Below are 19,837 nucleotides of genomic sequence, written 5' to 3'. Positions count from 1 at the left end.
TTTTTTTGTGCGCGCGTTTTAAGTGCTCATTCTTCTTCTTTCGCTTCAGTTCACGTTCAGTCATTTTATTGTTCTTACTGGGAAACTTGGTTTACAGGCATTCTCTCAAGAAATCCTCCACAAGGAAAAACAAAAACGATACACAACCACAAAACATAAATCCACATCCAAAATTCATTAAATGTAAATAATAATAAATAATCCTCCAGTTAAAATAAACTAAAATTTCTTGGGGAAAAACCCCACTGGTGTAAGGTAAGGTACAGATATCACACAAAATAACTGGCAGAAAATTCAAATTTTTTGAAGCTGAAGTCTTTTTTTAAACAAGAAATTAAATGTTACATTTGCATCTCAGTTTTAATTTGTATCATTTTTGCTACATGAACAAAGGACTTTTTGGTCCTAATACACCTAACTCGTGCTGTCCTGTACTTACAGCATGAAGGAAGCAGTTTAAATTCTCTGTGCAGGGTTGGGTCTGGCTTTCCACAACTGGGGGGACCTTTTGCAGCAGGTAGTGACGTCTGGGGGTGGGCTCATATTTGGTGACTATCCTCACATCTTTGTTCACATTTATACTGTCCTTGGTTCTAATATTTCCAAACCACATAATAATGAGAAATGTTAAAACCAATTCAACAACAAATAGTCAGCAGTTTTCTATATACAGGAAAAAACAGCAACTTCCTCAGTACAGGTGTAGATGGCTCTTCTTGGCCACTGCTTCCACACGCGCATCAAATAATTACATTATTATTATTAATCTAAGGGTCGCTATAAGCTTTGTCACACCTACCCTAGCCTTCTTTGACCAGTGTAGCCACATGTTTAAAACAATATAATCAGCAGATAAGATTTCAGATTATATATTTAAATCCCAACAACCATCTTGGCCTTATTTTTGTAAATGTTTTTTACAGTTTAAAAAAATGCCCCACAGCATGCCAAAACCAAGCAGAAATAAAGGAATTGGTTGCTTTACTAGTTAAAAAATTTCCAATTCCTGCTATTGTTTCTATATTTTTGGAAAGGAGACTAAGAAATAAAGCTTGTACAGTAAAGATTTTTCCAAATATACTAACACTGATGTTTATTTGTCTTTGATTAAACACCGACACATTTAATACTTTATCAGTCTGTTTTATGCAGACTTCAAACCTCTCCATCACCTTCTCGACCCAAGGTTAGAGGTCAGCAGCTCTTCAACTGACCTCTAAGGTCTGTAGGGGGGTTGGCGCCTCCTGGAAACAAGCTACAGCCAACCAGAGTCCAGCTCTTTGGCCCTCTGCTCTGCTTTCCCAGGGCCTCATGATATTCATCATATGTTAATAACCTTAACCCTATTGATCATGGCCAAACACCCTGACCTTTAGCCATACGGGGCCAGTGGTTACTTCGGCCAACATTTAGCAACATGAGTCAACAGATTTCACAAGGAAAAAAAATGCAGTGTTTGTTTTTGATAGGCTAGAACATGAAAATAAAGAATCTACAGTTAAACATACTGGGGGGGGGGGCAAAAGTGTGCACAGTGACAATTACTATTATCACTGAGGGTTTTGAGAAGGTGACCAAAACGTACTTTTCGCATAAATTATTAGTACTGAGTAAACACTTTAGCACATGCTATTTGCCTGACAAATGATTTTGAGCCTTGGGTTATGACTAGAAGGCTTTAAATGATTAAATCAATAGTTAGTTCTAATCAATACATAATTACACTCGTGTCTCCTCATTTGATTGGATATTGGAGTTTGGCGATGCATGTTTTTAAGTAGTAATCCTCTGAAATCGGTAAACATCCATTCATAGATGTAGCTGAGAAGGAGAGTGTGATATGTTTTGTGAGGGAGCACAGTTACCAGCTTGATGACTTTATTTACCTGTGCCAGTGGAGGGAGGTTTTGCTGATACAGCGTGGCTGAGCTCACCGCTGGAGTCCATTGTATTGCTACTGAATGAGAGCCTGGAGACAGGAGGGCCATTGTCAAAAGGCACAGTGGCTGGATCAATATCTGAATTCATTAAGCAGCTGACTAGTAGCCATCAATATCTCGTCATAATTACTAGGCTCTACTATAGGAGCAGATGCTGTTCAATATGACCTTATTAACTGCTGGTAACTGATAATTCAAACGTTCATCTTATTTTGTTGTCCAGAACATTTGATCTATTGAAACACGGGAAACTGGTTGTTGATTTCTGATCAGTGTGTAGGTAATCTAGTCAATGCTCTGATCAGTGCTTGATGCTGAAATGTTAACAGCCTAAAAGGAATTGAATTCAGTTTTCTATAGGTCTTTATGGTATTTACAAATCCATGAACAAACTAATAGGCATGGAAGGCTGTGTCACATGCAGAGTAAGCAAAAATGGCAAATTACATAATGGAGAAGGACAACAACTGGAGGCCCCATGAAATCCCACGAAACGTTAACAAGTAAACCTTAAATATTCAGAAAGTCTCACTGAGCTAAAAATATGTAATTAAACACAGAGTTAGATTAGAACAAAAGAAAGAAAGGACAACATTATGCCATAACAAAGCAGTCTTTACTTTTACAGATGATATTATTAATACATTAATAGGAATTTACATACTCACAAAGGGTGAAACTCAATGTCACATTCATTTAGCTGCATGAAGTATTCCTGTCTGTGAGATATGCTGTTGTTCAGGTGAGGGCCTTAAAGAGCTGTGATAATGAGCTACATCAGATTTGTAATGCCAAACAAATTGTGGTCTGTGGGCTAGCAAGGTGTTATTTTTCTTTTTAATGATTTTTCACACTTTGCAAAGCCAGCCAGTGGGACGAGCTGTCTGTATGTGTGAAACCTCGGGGCTAGACCACTGTGTAGGTGTTATAAATAAAAGTATTTAGTTAAAAATAATAATAATTAGAGATTGTCATCTTGTGAGACTTTCCAAGGAGCGCGTGGTCATCTGACTTCACTTTTACGCTCGTTTATTATGTGCGCATGCGTTAGAGGGCGGGGTGGGGCCCCCTCTCCCCGGTACCCCAGTAGAGCCGCTGGTGCTATTCTGCTGGCAGAAGCCTCATTGGGGATTTGAGAGCATCACGGAGAGGAGCAGCGTTCGCTCGGTGGGGGGAAAATGACAGAGCACTCTGGATAAATGGCACATTTTAAGATGAAATTTTTCCGGCACTGGTTGCTTTTTGTTTTGTGTCTTCCTTTATCAAGTAAGTGTTTGTTTGTTTTTTTAATTATTGATATTATGGTTGTGAATGAGCTAACTTTTAGCGGTGCTTGACCTTTTCTGTCCACACACCTCTACCGTTGATTGTACATTACGCTTATATTGCCTACAGCCGTTCTTCTTTGAAACAAACTATTTTAGCTCTATTATATAGCTTTGTTTTTTGTTCCACGTTGAATGAGATGAGATAAGATGGCATGTCGCTAAACGTTTAACTTTAAGGCGATAAAGCTCCGTCGCTTGGGACCTTCAGCTTTCACGTCAGATACTATTTTCACATCATTGTTTCCCAATTATAAATTGTCCTAACACGTTAAATATTAACATTAAGACTTGCATCTGCTTTTTATAGAGTTTGTTATGTTGAGAAAATACATGTATGTCAACTACATAATGCTGGATGGTCTTTAAAATAAAAATAATCCTGTAATCAGTGAGGTTTTTCTGACAGGTTATAGAGTAAATATGACCTGCTTTAGTCTTCTTCTCTTCTTAATAATGCAGCCTCTCTTTCCCTGTAGGTGTTTTATGTTTTAGCGAGTTGTCCTTCATCACAGAACCCAGTGATGTTACTGTATTACCAAAGGACCCTGCTGTATTGGACTGTCAGGCCCATGGACAGCCTCCAGTCACCATCAAGTGGCTGAGGAATGGGGTTAAGTTGGCAGAAAGTGAGCACATACACTTCCTGCCAAATGGCTCCTTGTACATACCAAAGATAAAGCATACCAAGGAGGATTCAGATGAAGGATTCTACCAGTGCCTCTCCCAAAACAAATTTGGAGCTATCTTAAGCCAAAGATCACGTTTGACTATCGCAAGTGAGTATGGATCTAACTTGGACTTTCTTCCATTGATCAGTGTGATGACTGGTTAGACTTGCTGGTGGTATTGACTTTGTGGTGTTGTCAGCATGCAAAAATCACAATGGCAAGTTCATGGACAACAAACCTGGAAAGGGGAGGCAGATGTACCTCAGTCCCTCTGCTTTTATTTTCCTGGGAAGATCCTCTGAAACACAAGCTTCTGTGTCAGAATTAAAAGCTGCTAGTCCAGTGTTAAAATCACTGTAAAAGACCGCTAAATGTAGATGGGGGTAAATCTAAAGGTTCATAAATACTCCATAATCAAGCAGACCAGGTTTTCTGTATTTTGACTAAGTATCACTCACACATTTTATGGTATGTATCCTATAAATAGTGCCAAAAGTAAGGAATTATCAGTTCCTTTCTTTAAATATGAGTGGACTATAGTGGTGTGTAATTGACGGATGGTCTGCTACCCCAAGGAATCTCTGAAAAGCATTTGCCTTTAAGCCTTTGTTTGGAGTGCCCCTGGCTGATCCAGAAGAAAAGGCCTGATCCTAGGGCATTTATTTGTCCACATATCAGTGGCCAGGACAGCTGTGTCTATACAATGGGCCTGGTCTACCATGGACACTTTTCATAGTTCTTAGAAGGGGATATCCCATGACGGGTGTCATGGAAACTAGTACTGGCCTCTGCAATATACTGAGAGGGCACTGGGGTTATAGAGATTAGCATTAATACTCAGCATTAGAAAAAAAAACTACAACTTCAATCCAAGAAGATGAGATTCAAAGCAATAAAAAATGTTTTACAATTTATTTGCCCAGTACGGACATTTAGAGAGGCATCTACACATAAACCTGATGGGTTAGCAAACAGAAGCTAGTGCATGTTCCTGTCACTGGACATTTGATGGAGGAAAACAAAAGTTTTTTATGTTTGAATAAATTCATCCCCACTGTTGACTTTCCACCAAAATGCACTGTTTGCAGTTGTTTTCTATTTAATAAGAATTTCTAGCAGTTGACCACTTAAAAATATTCCAAAGTCAAGTTTGGTTTGGGATTCAGCCATTGTCTGTGAAAGGGTTAAAGGTTTTTGGTCAGCTGCAGGCAGGGGAGTGGAGGATGGGGCTCCTCTGTGCTCCCCTTCTGTCCAGAGGTCCTGAGGTCAGGGGTCAGCTGGGGAAAGGCTTTGTGATGTCACAGGCCTGCTTTAGCTGGGTCGGCCTGCTGTTCTTCTGCCCAGCCCACAACCCCTTTCACTGGATCAGCCTCTCTGTTGCCCTGTCAAGCACAGCGCTTTTGTTAAAGAAAGGCCAGTTTGTCATGTGAGTGATTGAGCCTGATCATCCACATAAAAGGAGGCATTTTTAAGGTTATTTCTTTCACCAAGTCCCCAATTTTAACAAATCCAAGAACTGGAAAGATGTCAGAAATCACGTCTTTCTGAACATTGCTTACAACAGTTGATTCCAAATGGTGTGCCACAAAAAATTATGAATGCAGTTGAAATTTACTACATTAGTACACAAAAATGCTTACTTTTTTTTTTTTTTTTTTTTTTAAGAAAGATGGCATTTCTAAGTTGGTAAAACTCATCAGTTAATTGCTGGGAAAACCACACAAATCATGTAAAAGGAATAAAAGTGTTGGGAGAAACAGCTGCAAGGTCCAGCTAGGTTTTCTCACACTTTTGTGCCTTCATCTGACAATCAGAAGATCTGATTATATTCCAGCTGGCCATAGAAACTATTTCTTTTGCAAATATGAACACAGGTGTGGCTTTAAATTTTGGCCTGCCCTTTGATATGTATATAAAATCTATTCGCAATAGTTCAGATCATTACAAGTATCTCATTTGGGGGAGGAAAAAAAACCCACATTTGAATCACCAGGTCTCTTTGGTTGACCAATGGTAAACTGGCTTCGATCCGGCCAGTTTGGGCTAAAATGGAATTGACACTGGGTTGCAGTGCACTTTGACCTCTTTGGAGAGACCTTTCTGTTGTTTGACCTAGACATTGATCTGCAGTCTACAACAGGGGTGACCATATTAGCAGATTGGCCACACCCTCTATCTACAAGAGCAAAACCAGGTGGTCAGCATCGTATTGTTAACGTCCTACCAGACGCTGTGTGTGTTTTCAGGATGTCCACCAGCTTGCCTTGGTGTCAGAAATGGGAGCATGTGGCTAGTAACAGACTTTACAATGAGACAAATGATTGGCGACTAAATAAGTGTATTTATTTTTGTGATATTTTGCCGTTGTACATTAACCTTAAACCAACCCCTTATTGCAAGTTCAGAGGAACAATTCCCAAATCCATTCAAAAAGCAGTCTTTAATTCGCCTCACAGATACAGAATCAAAGTTTTATTTGTTTGATACTGATGAGACGAGAGTTTAAATTGAAGCATTGCTCTTCAATTATTGATGTTCTAAATCCCAGAATCTGAATGTGGAAGTTTTAGTGGGTAAACAGAGCATTGATTTCCTTTAACATGATATTGACTTCCTTCCTGTGAGTGAGGGGGCAGGGAGATGGTTATCACCTTAATAAATGAAGATCATTGATCATATCTTGTAGCCTTCAGTTAAATGCAGATTGGTGGTTGTTTATTTGTGGTGGCTATTAAAACACGTTTCGGAAGTGCCTAAATAAAGAGTGCACTGTTTTTGTAATTTTAAAGTCGATTTAAATGACTAAAATATGTGTAAGAAAAGCTAATTGTTGCATGTGTGTGCAAAAAATAACCACAGCATTATAGTTCAGCATTGTTCGACATTTCTCATGTCTACTTTTGTTTACAGTTTTGTTTTTGTTTTTTGTTTTTTATGTGAAGTGAATTGATTACTTTTCATATATAATAATGCATCATTCAGTGTCATTGTTGGACTGATCCATTGATTAGGCCAGCTGGTCAGAAGAGGACCTCATAGCTCATCTGCACAAAAATAAAATCAGTACCTTTCATCTAATCAATTACCATTCATCAAAGTCAGGGCATTGTATGCATAATGTATATTTTACCAAAAGAAATGCATTATATTCATCTGGTGCTAAAACAAATTAATTAGTTGAAATTGATTGTTTAATTTTTTTCACAGGTATCTCAGAGTTTGTGTTGCATCCTGTGCCTGTTGTGGTGACTGTGGGCTCTGTGGCACGATTCTCCTGTGCAGTCATCTCAAGCCCACCTGCTACCATAACCTGGGAGCTAAACCAAAGGACACTGCCACTGCAGACAGACAGGTAACTGCAGAAACATAATTATAACTTTATTTAGGCACATTTTTATCAGTTTATTTTTTAGCCTACAGCTCCATCTTCTGTTGGGTTTCACATGAGCGTTCTAGCTTGACCCAGACTGTATGTTTTGTATGTTTTCAGAATAACTGTTTTGCCAAACGGAGTTCTTCAGATTCACAATGTACAACTGGAGGATGCCGGACACTATCAATGTGTGGCAACTAACATCGGTAGTGTGTTGAAGAGTCGAGAGGCCACACTGACAGTCAACCTAGGTAAATTAATTGCACTGACTGCATTTTACGAATGAATGTTAAGCACTGTCATTCCCTGACTTTTTTTGTTTACATTTTCTTGTGAAGATGCAGGCCCTAAACTACGTCAGAGACCCAGAATCATTGCTGGACCTCAAAATGTGACCGTTTCTCTTCACCAAACGGTGGTGTTGGAGTGTGTGGCCACAGGCAATCCCCGGCCCATCATCTCCTGGAGCCGTGCTGACAGTAAACCTATCGATGTGTACAATGCCAAAGTGTTGGGCAATGGAAACCTGGTTATTACTGATGTCAGTACCAAGCACAGCGGAGTCTACGTTTGCAGGGCCACCACCCCCGGAACCCGCAACCACACCACTGCTGCAGCCAACCTCACAGTATTGGGTAATGATCAGTCTTTGATGATTACGCCACAGATGTCTTCAGATCACATCTTTGGCCTGGTTCTTATATTCAGTATACAGACTCATAACTAAAGGTTTTGCAAATGTTTATATGTCCAAGTAACAAACGTGTTAGGTGCAAGATGCCACACAGTTAGAACTCCATGGCTTAATAAAAGGTAACCATTAGCTCTTCTGTTATGCTGTTGTTTCAGTGCCACCAAACATAGTTGAGAAACCTGAGAGCCAGACCCGTCCGAGGGCAGGCACTGCCCGGTTCATGTGCCAAGCAGAGGGAGTGCCTACACCTCGCATCACCTGGCTGAAGAATGGAGAACAAGTTCACTTAAATGGGAGGATTAAGATGTACAACAGGTAAAGTATAGATGGGAGATTTGGGCTCGCTTAAATTTAATTAAACATTATGAAAGACAAACCTGCTTAAATAAGCTGGCTTCTTTGGCTTTGCTGATTTTTCTTTTTCCTTTTGTTTCATAGTAAACTGGTGATTACACAGATCATTCCTGAGGATGATGCCATCTATCAGTGTGTGGCAGAGAATGAACAGGGATCTGTGCTATCCTTGGCTCGCCTTATTGTTGTCATGTCTGAGGACCGGCCCAGTGCTCCGAGAAATATCCATGCTGAGACCATCTCAAGCTCTGCTATCTTACTGGCTTGGGAGAGACCTTTGTACAATACGGACAAAGTCATTGCCTACTCTGTCCATTATATGAAGGCTGAAGGTGAGACAGAGAGGAAAAAGATGGTTTATTTGATTGTTCTTATAATTTGGGCCTTAAAAGGCTGACGGGTCTACATCTTTATGCTGCATCACACTCTCACATGATCAACTTTCCTTGGTGAAGGCCATCTGTTGCTGCTGCACAGCGCAGGGGTCAAGGCTACTTCACTTAAATAACAACAGGCTTATTCAGCCCTTTGTCCACTCCCTAGCTCATTCTGCTCGGACTTAAAGGGACGGCGAGCTTTAAAAAAAATCACAGTTTTGCAAACTAAAGTTGTAAGATTGTATTCACTTTAACCATTAAAGTAATAGCTGAGTTCCTCCAATAAATCATGTCTTTTAGATGTTAAACTGGGTTTATTTTATGCTGGCTGGAATCAATTGTATGTTTATCATTTTCATTACACGTTTACACACAAAAAAGAGAATTCAGAAACTTTTCTTTCCAAGCACTGATTGTTTATAGGACGCACACTTAACTACCAAGTTGAACTCGCTTTATTTTTTTTCACTCTTGTGTGGATAATCTTACCCTAATTAATGACTTGCTGTATGATTATTTATTTATTTATTTTTTTTCCAGGTCTAAACAACGAAGAATACCAAGTTGTTATTGGCAACGACACTACCAGTTACATCATCGATGACCTGGAGCCAGCTCGAAACTACAGCTTTTACATTGTAGCTTATATGCCAATGGGAGCCAGTCGAATGTCAGACCAAGTCAGTCAACATACCCTGGAGGATGGTAAGCTTGAAGCGCTTCCAACATTCCTCGCAGTAAATCATTTTGGTAGTTAAGCTAGCTTGTATGCAAAGCATGTTTTGAAAGGAAATTGGCAAGATTGTAGTGTTATGAATCAGATTTTTATTAAGAAAATTTGGTTGATTTGAATAATAAGTAGAAAAATCTCTAGTTTTTAATACATTTTCTATATCCAATTTTTTTTCCTCCAGTGCCTCTTCGTACTCCTGAGCTGAGCCTGACCAGCCAGAGCACAACAGACATCCAGGTGAGCTGGCAGCCACTGCCAGCCAAGGTGAGCCGCGGTCGTGTGTCTGCATATAGACTCTCTTATCGCACAGCTGCAGACAGCACCGTCACATCTGTAGAGCTACTGCAGAACAGCACTGAATACCTGCTGGAGGGGCTGCAGCCTGACACCATCTACCTGCTCCGCATGGCCGCAGCCACCCGAGTGGGTTGGTGTGAGCCCTCAGCATGGACATCACACCGTACGCCTAAGACCTCCAGCAACAAAGGTAAACCAGCAGAAGTCTGATAAAGGAAAAAAAACGTACATTTAGCTGCTTTAAAAAAAACAAAAAAAAGTCTCTGCAGGCTCATCACATGATTGTGATTCTAGTTTATTCCTGTTTTCATGCAGTATAAAAATAAATTAAGTTTAAAAAGCAAATTAGTAAATGCTACAGCAAAGTGAAATCAGATGGTGTTTAAACGTGTAACTAGCAGAACCTTTTTTCCTTTGTCGCATTGCTGTTTGGCTGCTCTTTGAAAACCAGGACACTAGAGTTCATGCAGAGTGGCTAGCGTATGACTGGAGTTTGCTGTTTTAGCATTGTCCCACAGTCTTTGTGTTGGTTACTCAGAAACCTTTGCCCTTTGCTGTCAGTGATGCTAGATTGGCCTCAGTCACGGGTCATAAAGAGAGGGCCTCAGGCATCTATGTGGGGGAAAGAATATCCTATTTTCATAGCCTGGTGTGCTGGGGAGGTTGTTTTTTTGTTTTTGTTTTTTTCCACCAGAGCTGAATTTTAGCTTTATATTTACACATTGTTGTAAAACACTAAAACCAAAAGGGAATTCTTGGTTTGACTGCAGCGTCAATCCATTCTTTGGCTGTCCTGTTGTTATTTTTGTTTTCTGTTATGTCAGTAGTCTCATAATTCTCATGAGTGCTCTCTCTGCCGCCTTCTTAGTGCCTTCAGCCCCTATTCTTCAACTTGAAGCTTTAAACTGCACCTCCATTGTGGCACGCTGGCAAAGCTCCCTTGAATCTGTGGCTATTCAGGGCTATCGTCTGTGTTACCATGAGGAAGGACAACCAGAGCAGCCCGACATCCAGCTGCAGGCTCAAACCAATACGTACACGATTGGTGGCCTTGGTGAGTGTGCCTAGAACCCAGGAGTAAATTAAAAAAATGTTTACGATTAGTGAATTTCCTTTATCTGCACCTGTGCTTTGGACAGGAGACGGCAGAGAGTGATGGGCCATTTTTGCATCACTCAAATTTAATTCGATGGGCAGTCGGCTTCTGCATTTGCATTTCCATCCCCTATCCTGATCAATATGTGCTGACCTCTCCTGCCTAACCAGCAGTACTCTCCAGTCAGGCTGGAGTACGAGGCTCCCAGGTTTAGAGGTCAGGTTCCAGATGTCCCTCCCACCACTACTAGCCATCTCGGGCATTGCATAATTATGCTTAGCCATTGTGTTTTGTCCAGGGCCAGACGTGGCATGTAAGACCCTGGCCGCTACCCTTTTTTCAGATGGACACTAGTGCACATGAACAAAGACCAGAGCAAGCCACTGACCTCTAGCCATGGGACAGCACACTTGGATTAGTACCCTACCCCCACCAGTTGTCTCTGATGTCCATTTAAATAATCTACAGATTTAAAAAAAAAAAAAAAAAAAAAAAAAAAATTATTTATATGAATTAGTCTTTGAGCACAGTTTGATTTCTAAGTCCCAAATAAGCTGAAACAGGAGAAGTTTACATGTTTCTGTTTGGAAATCTATTTGTGTTACTAACCTGTCTAAAAATTCAAAACTCTTCAGTATTATTTAAGTTTAAAAAAATCACAAGTGGCTATTAGTCTGATATTTTACAATATCGCTGAACTTCTTTTGTTGCTCCAAGTTTAAAGCTGTAACACAAAAGCGATAGAAAATAACAAAAGAGGCCCACCTCCTATCCCACAGTCCTGCTCCTGGATTCTTTCTGTTCTTGGCCTGACCCGGGGACCCCAGTCAAACCCCCCTCCTGTCCCATGGGCCCACAATCCCAGCAGCTGAACGCTGCCCCTACCCCAGCCCCCACAACAGGCCTGGACATATTGCCTTCACTGGTCAATACCCAAAGGATGACCTTTCACTCCAGAGGCATTACAGATTTTAACGCTCCCTAAAAGCATCCTGATTTAGGTGCTGAGGAAAAATGGTAGTTTCTCAAGTTAAAATATGCAATGTGACAGAATATTTTTAAAAGAAAAGTTCTGACCTTAGAGGTCTTGTTTACTTCAGATTTTTTTTTTGTGGCTGTCCTGAATGTCTTATTCAAATATTTTACCTCATCCACCTTTGTTTATTTCTGTGGACATCAGTAATTTGTATTGTATATTGAAGCAAGCTTGTGGTGTCAGAGCTTCATAGTTGTAAAGTCAGTTAAGTGCAGAATCATGTAGTGACAACATTCATGCTGGAGATTTGAGCGCGTCACCTTATTTACATTGGCTTGGGCCTGGTTGAGCTTTCTCATGGTCGTTACACATGACACCACGAGACAAATGAAAGGTTGGGGTGACTCAGGAGGCCAAGTATTGTCCATACATGGGGGATGGCCAGTTAAGACCAGCAGTTACCCTCCTGCAGCTAATTGTCCTTATGTCCCCCTCTCACTCTTTTTTTTAAATAGATTATTAACCACCATGATCTCTCAGCCTTCAGCTTTGCTAGACAATATTTTTTAATTATTAAATGTTTTTATTCTAGCAAAATGTCCATTAAAATGGCTAAAATCTGAATATTATCTTTCCAGATCCACGGAAAAAGTATCACGTCAAGATTCTGGCTGTCAGCAAGGTTGCAGATGGTCATCAGAGAGACCAGACCATCAGTACCCCGGGATGTGTGTGTAAGTATTGGTGTAAATCATCCATTCCCAAAGACTGCTCTTTTGTAGCCAACCCAAACCTTTATGTGAAAATCTTGTCAACACACAAGCCTTAGATGAATGATTTCTTCATGTTTTCATTCATTCAGTTTGGTCTTCTGATGATGGTCTTGTACAATATAGTGTATTTATAGTAAATGACTTCAGTGCTTTCATGGCTGACACTAAAAATGAAATACAAACTTTGCCTGTAAATTTTTTTTTTTTTTTTTTTAACTTTTTATTTTCATTTTTTAAATTGAAAATGAACAACAAACAAACAGAAACAAACAATAAAAGACGTTTACAGTTATGGGACAAAGTATCATCAACTAGCCAAAGCTTGACTGGTCATTATGACCAAAAAAAAAAAAAAAAATTCTCAGGAACACACTCTAGTATCTTTATCTTTCTAACATTGCCTCAACCATCTGAGGACCGAACACAGAAAATACGGGCGTATTATTAATAATAATAATAATACATAATACAAAATACAAAACATTATAATAGTAACAGTATTGGTAATTACAAAAATTTAAAACAAAACAAAAAAAAAAGAAAAAAAAGAAAAAAAGAAAAACATATCGTGTGAACCCCTCCCACCATCCCCCCACCCCTTTACCCCTGTATGGCTATCAACTTCATCACATTCGTGTATCCAAACAGCCCATATTTACACCCGTCTATACACAAGAATCAGCACAACATTCAAGAACTCTGATCAGAAGGGCCTAACCAAGGATCAATTCAGGGTAAACCCAGAGGAATTTACGTCATCTCTATATTCTGTCAAGTCCAAAGACGGTAATACTGAAAGAAATGGTCCCCAAATTTTTTTAAAGGTTCCGTATTTCCCTTTTACACTATGTGATATCTTCTCAGGTGTACAGTAGGATGCTAACTCATTAATCCAATATCTCAGTGTTGGAGAATTTTCAGATTTCCAATGTGTCAGAATACATTTTTTAACTGCAGTACTTGCAAGTAAAATAAAATATTTCTTGTGGTAATCCACGTTTATAGAATCTATGTCACCTAAAATCCATAGTTTTGGGTCCATTTCGACTTGGATCCCAATCACCCTTGAAATTATTTCAGTAGTCCGTCTCCAGAACTCCTCTATTACTGGGCAATTCCACAGCATATGAAGGAGATCACCATCTATCACCTTACATCTCAAACATTTGGGAGAGTAATTAATATCAATTTTATGTAATCTGTAAGGTGTATAATATGTCCTGTGGAATATATTAAATTGCATTTGTCTATGATTTGTGGAAATTAACATGGTCTGTGCCTGTTCCATTAGATGGTACCATTCTACCTCTTCATAAACATAGCCCAGATCTGCCTCCCATTTTCTTTTCAGAGCCGTTTTGTTGTAGTCAGGTAATTTTTCATTAATAATAGTGTATATTGAAGATGCTATTCCTTTTATTGACTTCCATGGTTTGGTGCAAAGATGCGTTTCAAAAGGACTTTCTTTGGGAATCTCAGGGAAAGTTCCTTTGGTTTTTTTCTTTGATCCAGTCTCTTATTTGTAGAAATTTAAAAAAATTTGGTCTGGAAGTTTAAATTTTTCCTTTAGTTGTTGGAAGTCAATAAATGTGTCATTATTGTATAGATCGGCAACAGTTCGAATATTTCTATCCTTCCTTCCCCGCAATATGGAGTCGGAAATATGATGGGAGAGATCAGGATTGCCCCATAGGGGTGTCCTTCTAAAAAAAGAAATATTTATTTTTAGAAGTGAGTGGGATTCCTGCCAGGCACGGAAGGTGTTTAATATTATCGAATTATTTGTGAGCTTAGATAAACATTTTTTCGTACCTAGAAATGGGACGTCTTTTAATGATATGGGATTCACCTCATATTGTTCTATTGGAACCCATCGAACCTCACTCCTCTCTGCATATAACCAGATCAAAATTGATCGGTATTGGGAGGCCAGATAATAATTCCTAAAGTTTGGTAGGTTGAGTCCTCCCCTTGAATAAGGGGCCTGTAATGAGGAAAGTTTAACTCTTGGGTTTTTCTTTTGCCTGTAAATTAAAAAAAAAAAAGAGTTTCATGTTCTTTCCTCCTTTAGCGGCTAGAGACCAACTTGCAGCAGCTCCTCCACCTCCAAATCAAGTCACTGTTTTGGATGGCAATTCATCTGCAGTGTCCCTGCGCTGGAGTCATCCTCCTTTCCCCTCTGGCAAGGCTGTCAGTTATACAGTCCGCTGTACACCTGTGGGCACTCACAACGTCTTTGCAATACGCTACCTGCAAACGTAAGAACCTCCCAAAGGCATGAGAATTGAAGCCTGCTTTTAGTTTGGTTTGATGAGTACATCCCTTTAATAATTCACATCTTGTATTTCATGTAATTTGTGAGAATGTATTCTGGGCTATTTCCTGCCAAATTGCCATGATGTGGGAATCTTGTTTCTCTGCAGTACGAAGCAAAGTGTGACAGTTCAGAAGTTGGATCCAAACACTCGTTATGAGTTTGTGGTGCGCCTTCATGTGGACCAGATGTCGAGTCCCTGGAGTTCTGTAGTTTACCATCAAACCCTCCCAGCAGGTAACAAACTATCAGTGCAACGTCATTTTACTGTAAATGTGTTTCTTTCTGTTTCTTTCTGATCATTTCATTGCATATTTTTCACCAATGTACTCAGAGTTGTTCTGTGTTCTGTGTGCCTAGCACCAAGCCAACCTCCCGCAGGAGTGCGAGTAACTCTGATTGAGGAAGACACCGCTCTGGTGTCCTGGAGGGAGCCCACTGAGTCCAACGTGGTGATTACACGCTATACCATCCTGTATGCTTCACAAAAAGACTGGATTGCTGGACACTGGCAAAAAGTCCAGAGAGAGGGCAAGTAGTTTACTTTGTTTTTATAATGTGTTAAATACGTTTTTCAGAATAATTCTTTGGGGGATTGAATGATCCAGCCAAGGTTATTGTAGTTAAATCAAACTAAACTAAAACTGAGTGTGAAAAAATGTTTCACACCCAGTTTACCACCTCCTTCTGGTATACTTTACCTCTTAATTGCATATGATGATGTTGTCTTTGCCTCCATACTTAATTAAAACATACAATGAAAAGTCCCAAATTTATGATCTCCTCATTTGTGACTGAAATATTTTGCAAAGCAAAGTTGGACAAATTGGATCTTCTGGTGTTCTAGTTCTGTACCTCTCAGCCATGATCTAATCTCTACTGTGTGATTGTGCTGTCATTTATAGGGAGTCATACGATGGCCTTGCTGGAGAAGCTGGAGCCAGGAAATGTCTACCTTGTAAAAATAGCTGCCTCCAGTGAGGTGGGTGAAGGTCCTTTCTCTGAGATTGTGGAGCTGGCACCGAAGCGAGGAAACGTCCACCGAAGCAAAAATCCCAGACACTCTGACTGGTTTCCAGATAGTACAGGTCAGACATGCTTTTATCTGGCTTTGGTTTCTAAGGCATTGCATTTCTATGTCTGAAATGAAATGGACTGAAAATCCCGTGTGGTAATTGTGTTAGGATTGTGTCTTTAGGTTTAATTTCAGTTCATTTTTATTGAATGGACGTTCCTTTTGTTGACAAAAACTCCTAAAAGAGTGAGATGAATCGCAGAAGCAAAAACAAAAACTGTGGGATGTATCTCACTTCCAAAGAACTTCCAAAATGCACATAATGTTTTATTCAGTAAGACTCGAAACAAGTGACTGATCCCATAAATTCGACAGGAAAGAGTTTACAGAGGTCTGGGCAAAGGTCTGTCCCATACCATGCAGTCCAGTGTATTTTGATATTTAAGGGGGGAATATAAGTGTTTTTCTAATAAATGCCTGGTGGACTTCACTTCAAGTACTGCATGCAGTATTGACGGTGAACCACAAACATGCAGGTTTGTTTAACAGGAGTTTGAATAGAATAATAATAAATGGGTACAGCTGCTTTCCGTCTCTTAGATGTATTTTAAGTTCCATCCATCCATCCATTCGCTTCCGCTTATCCTTTTCAGGGTCGCGGGGGGTGCTGGAGCCTATCCCAGCTGTCATAGGGCGAGAGGCAGGGTACACCCTGGACAGGTCGCCAGTCTGTCGCAGGGCCTGTTAATCCTGTAATATAGCAGATCTTTAATTGTTCTCTATTTATCTTCCAGTATTCTCTGATGGTCTCTACCACATAGACCAGAGGTCTATGACGGGGATCATCGTTGGTGTGAGCATCGCTTTGACCTGTATAATTACATGTGCTTTGATTCTGATCAGTAAGGGGAAACAAAGGTACTGATTATCTGTATTTCAAATGATGGAAAAATACTTTCATATATAATATATGCTTTATTATATTATCATATAATAAAGCATAAGCATTCTTTCTGATATTTATATATTTATTGTCATTTGTTTAACTAATAGAAAATCTTCCAGTCATAAAGTCATTGCTGTAGGAGCTCCTGAAGGTCCACGTTCTGGTTTTCCCAGTGAACGGCATTCGGAGAATATTGAGGCCCTTATACCCATGATGAGTGATCACTTCATAGATGCTAAGGTGAGAAACGGAACAGTAAATAGGGTTCTCGTGATTACATGTCTGTTGAGAAAACACTCTCATGTAGTTTCCATACGTTCTCTCATTTTACAGGGTGGATCTAGTATCATCATAAATGGTACGGGTCCAGTCAGCAGCAAGAAGTGGCTGCTTTTCAACAGAGAAATCAGAAATCCAGCTGACAGCGATGTAAGTGATGTGGCATTGTTTTTGCTTACTCAGCTTTTTCCCCAAATAGATTTTTCTTTTTGAATCTTAATTTAATTTTGTCCTCATCTTCAGATCGAAACCAGAGCCAGCTTGTACGAAGCTGGCAAAACTGTTCTGAGATACGAGGAGCATCTCGGCTCAGCGCCCTTGCCGCCTTCATCACGAGAGATCATCTATGGACCTCTTCGCTCAGAGAGCTCTCACACCAGTGAGGGCAGCCAAGAGACAGGTGACTCTGGACACTACTCCAACGAAGAAAGCAACGAAGAGATGAGCAGCCCGTCGAGCAGCCGAAGCTCTAGGCCTGAATCTTTAGGGCCAGACGACAGCATCGCAGTCTTGGAGCTGAAGCAGTCGTTCAAAGTGGAAAAAGAGGTTGATGCTTCCTTGCTTCGCGGCATCTCAGAGGCTCATGTGGTCTCCAGTACTTGTCAAGCAGCCAGCTGCTAACATCATCAGGCCTGCATCTGCTCTCCCAACAGCCAGAGTCATGCCACTTCTACCTCATCCGCTTCCCGAGTGGAAGCCCTTTAGATATCTCCTGGGAAACGAGGGACCAGGAATCCTGCTGCTGCAAAGGAAGATGTGTGCGTTTGCTTTGGACTTACCTCAGGATTTTGTATGAACATTTGTCCTAACATTTTTATTTCCATTTTTTTTAAAACAACTTCCTACCTGTATTTCTGTGTTTGGCATGGTCTGTCCTAAACCAAAACTCACCCACGATGAATGTCAAAAAAGAGAATGTCAGAAATGTACTGCGGTGCATTTTCATTATATTTAACTACTTTCCACTGGAGCGGAGGATGTAGTTGAGCCTTTTTAGACTGATTATCTACCTCAGTGTTCTATTCTTTATATACATTACTACCTCCTTTTGTTTTTAACCACCTATTGTGCAGTATTATCTCTGACTCAGGGGACAAAGTGAAAACACTTCATTGCCACGTCTTGTTACCGTGTTCGAAAGTTATCGCGTAGTTTTTGTTTTCATGGTTGAAAGGGCTTTCGTTACATGCTGTTTGTCTTTGAATCCTGTATGTTGTGAAGATGAAAAGTGAATTCAGTTTTTTTCAAACCTTGTAGAGCTTTATCAAACAGTATTGTTTGGCATTTCCAGTGCACTGAACTTCAAGCTTTAATAATGCCTTAACGTCAAAGGGCTTTGCGTACTTTAGATGATGACATCCAAAGACGGGAAAAGTTATACCCAAAGAGTTTTTGATACTACAGAAGATATTCTAAGGCAGCCAAAAACTTAGTAGATTTACATAAAGGGTGTACTTGCCCAAATTTTGCTTGTGCCAGTGATGTAAATTTCCCTTTAGAATGCTGATTTTCCTCTTTGTAAATTTTATTAATGCTTTATTCTGGTGAAAGCTTTAGCAGGAGTCTCCGGGGCTTGTTTCATTTGCCTTCTAGACCATTGCTGAGTGCAGCGGTGATGCCGATGCTATTATCCAAAGAGTTGTCTGCTTCCTCAGATGGGTACAGCCTTTTTTCTTTTATTCAGTCGATCCTTGGTACGAAAATGTTGATGCCAAGACCAAAGATCCAGCGTCCCAGTGACAGATGAGGTTTATATTTTTCAGAGAATCATCTGTCACCGTTCACAAATATTGCCGTATGGGAAAGACTTCTTTCTCTCTCCACAATGTTTCCTGTCCAGGTGCGACAATGAAGGATTTTGACTATCATAATGGAAACCCTATGTGTGAAGAGCAACATAATCAAATTTTGATACCTTTCTAAAACAAATAATGCTAACCAAAGAATATTGATGTGTATTATTTAGTAATTTTCTTTGGTTTTCATTTACATTATATACATTATTTGCATTTAAATGTGATAATATCTGTGGGTTTGGTTGCTGAAAAGGCATTTTACATAGGGTTTTTCTGTTTTGTTTTGTTTTAAGCTTGAGATGTCAAAAAACAGTGCTTATCACCAAAAAATGTTTTTACCTGAGTAATATGTTTAAATAGTTTAGATGACCCATTTTATAATAATGTCAAGAAAAACTTACTAATTTTAATGTGACATTTTGCAAATTACGGTCAGTTTAAAGTTTCTCTGTGAAATGCTTTAATATGAAAGATTGCGTTGTAAGCCACTGATAATTTTGCAGACTTCATTCGGGTTCAGAGTGTAGATTTTAGGGTGTAGATGTATTTGTTATTATTTAAGTTATGTTTTGTTTTTTGAAATATTTCTGCTTTTAAATACCAAATTACATGTTTGATCCAAAGAGAGCAACACAACAAAGAATATGTGTTAAAATGTTCCAAAAGGCCTTTTTTTGATACTCTCAAGATGATCACACTAGTTGATGATGATGATGATGATGATGATAATAAAATTCTTGGAAAAAATGTGTTGCACTTGTTTCAGTTTGTCTTTTTTTTTTTTTTTTTTTTTTTTTAAAAGCTTATATGAGGTTTGCTAGGACCACTTAGGTTTTCATTTTTGATCTTGTGCCTCTACAAAAGTAGAGGTTTTAGCA

At 39.6% G+C, this 19,837-nt stretch overlaps 1 protein-coding gene across 2 annotated transcripts; it reads left to right on the top strand.

Annotated features, from left to right (window-relative positions):
* The first annotated feature begins 3,047 nt into the window (after window positions 1-3,047).
* LOC146665032 (protogenin B-like) lies at window positions 3,048-18,923 on the top strand. 2 transcript variants are annotated; one of them, XM_085412374.1, is made up of 19 exons: window positions 3,048-3,206; window positions 3,745-4,044; window positions 7,144-7,288; window positions 7,427-7,560; window positions 7,648-7,944; window positions 8,159-8,318; window positions 8,442-8,689; window positions 9,275-9,439; window positions 9,649-9,954; window positions 10,633-10,818; window positions 12,475-12,570; window positions 14,681-14,867; window positions 15,033-15,160; window positions 15,284-15,454; window positions 15,829-16,011; window positions 16,733-16,856; window positions 16,992-17,124; window positions 17,218-17,313; window positions 17,407-18,923. In XM_085412374.1, the coding sequence occupies exons 1-19, from the start codon at window positions 3,140-3,142 to the stop codon at window positions 17,782-17,784; spliced, it is 3,504 nt and encodes a 1,167-aa protein (XP_085268500.1). In that variant the 5' UTR covers window positions 3,048-3,139; the 3' UTR covers window positions 17,785-18,923. The 2 variants fall into 2 exon arrangements, with proteins under 2 accessions (XP_085268500.1, XP_085268501.1); XM_085412375.1 differs by having other exon boundaries at window positions 15,284-15,458; window positions 15,833-16,011.
* The last annotated feature ends 914 nt before the right edge of the window (window positions 18,924-19,837 follow it).

The sequence above is a fragment of the Rhamphochromis longiceps genome, linkage group LG7, assembly GCF_057381845.1.
Source record: "Rhamphochromis longiceps isolate RC_006_pf linkage group LG7, R_longiceps_female_GT1.1, whole genome shotgun sequence".
Lineage (NCBI taxonomy): Eukaryota > Metazoa > Chordata > Actinopteri > Cichliformes > Cichlidae > Rhamphochromis > Rhamphochromis longiceps.
The sequence above is the reverse complement of the archived record's forward strand: the minus strand, read 5'-3'. Positions and strand labels throughout refer to the sequence as shown.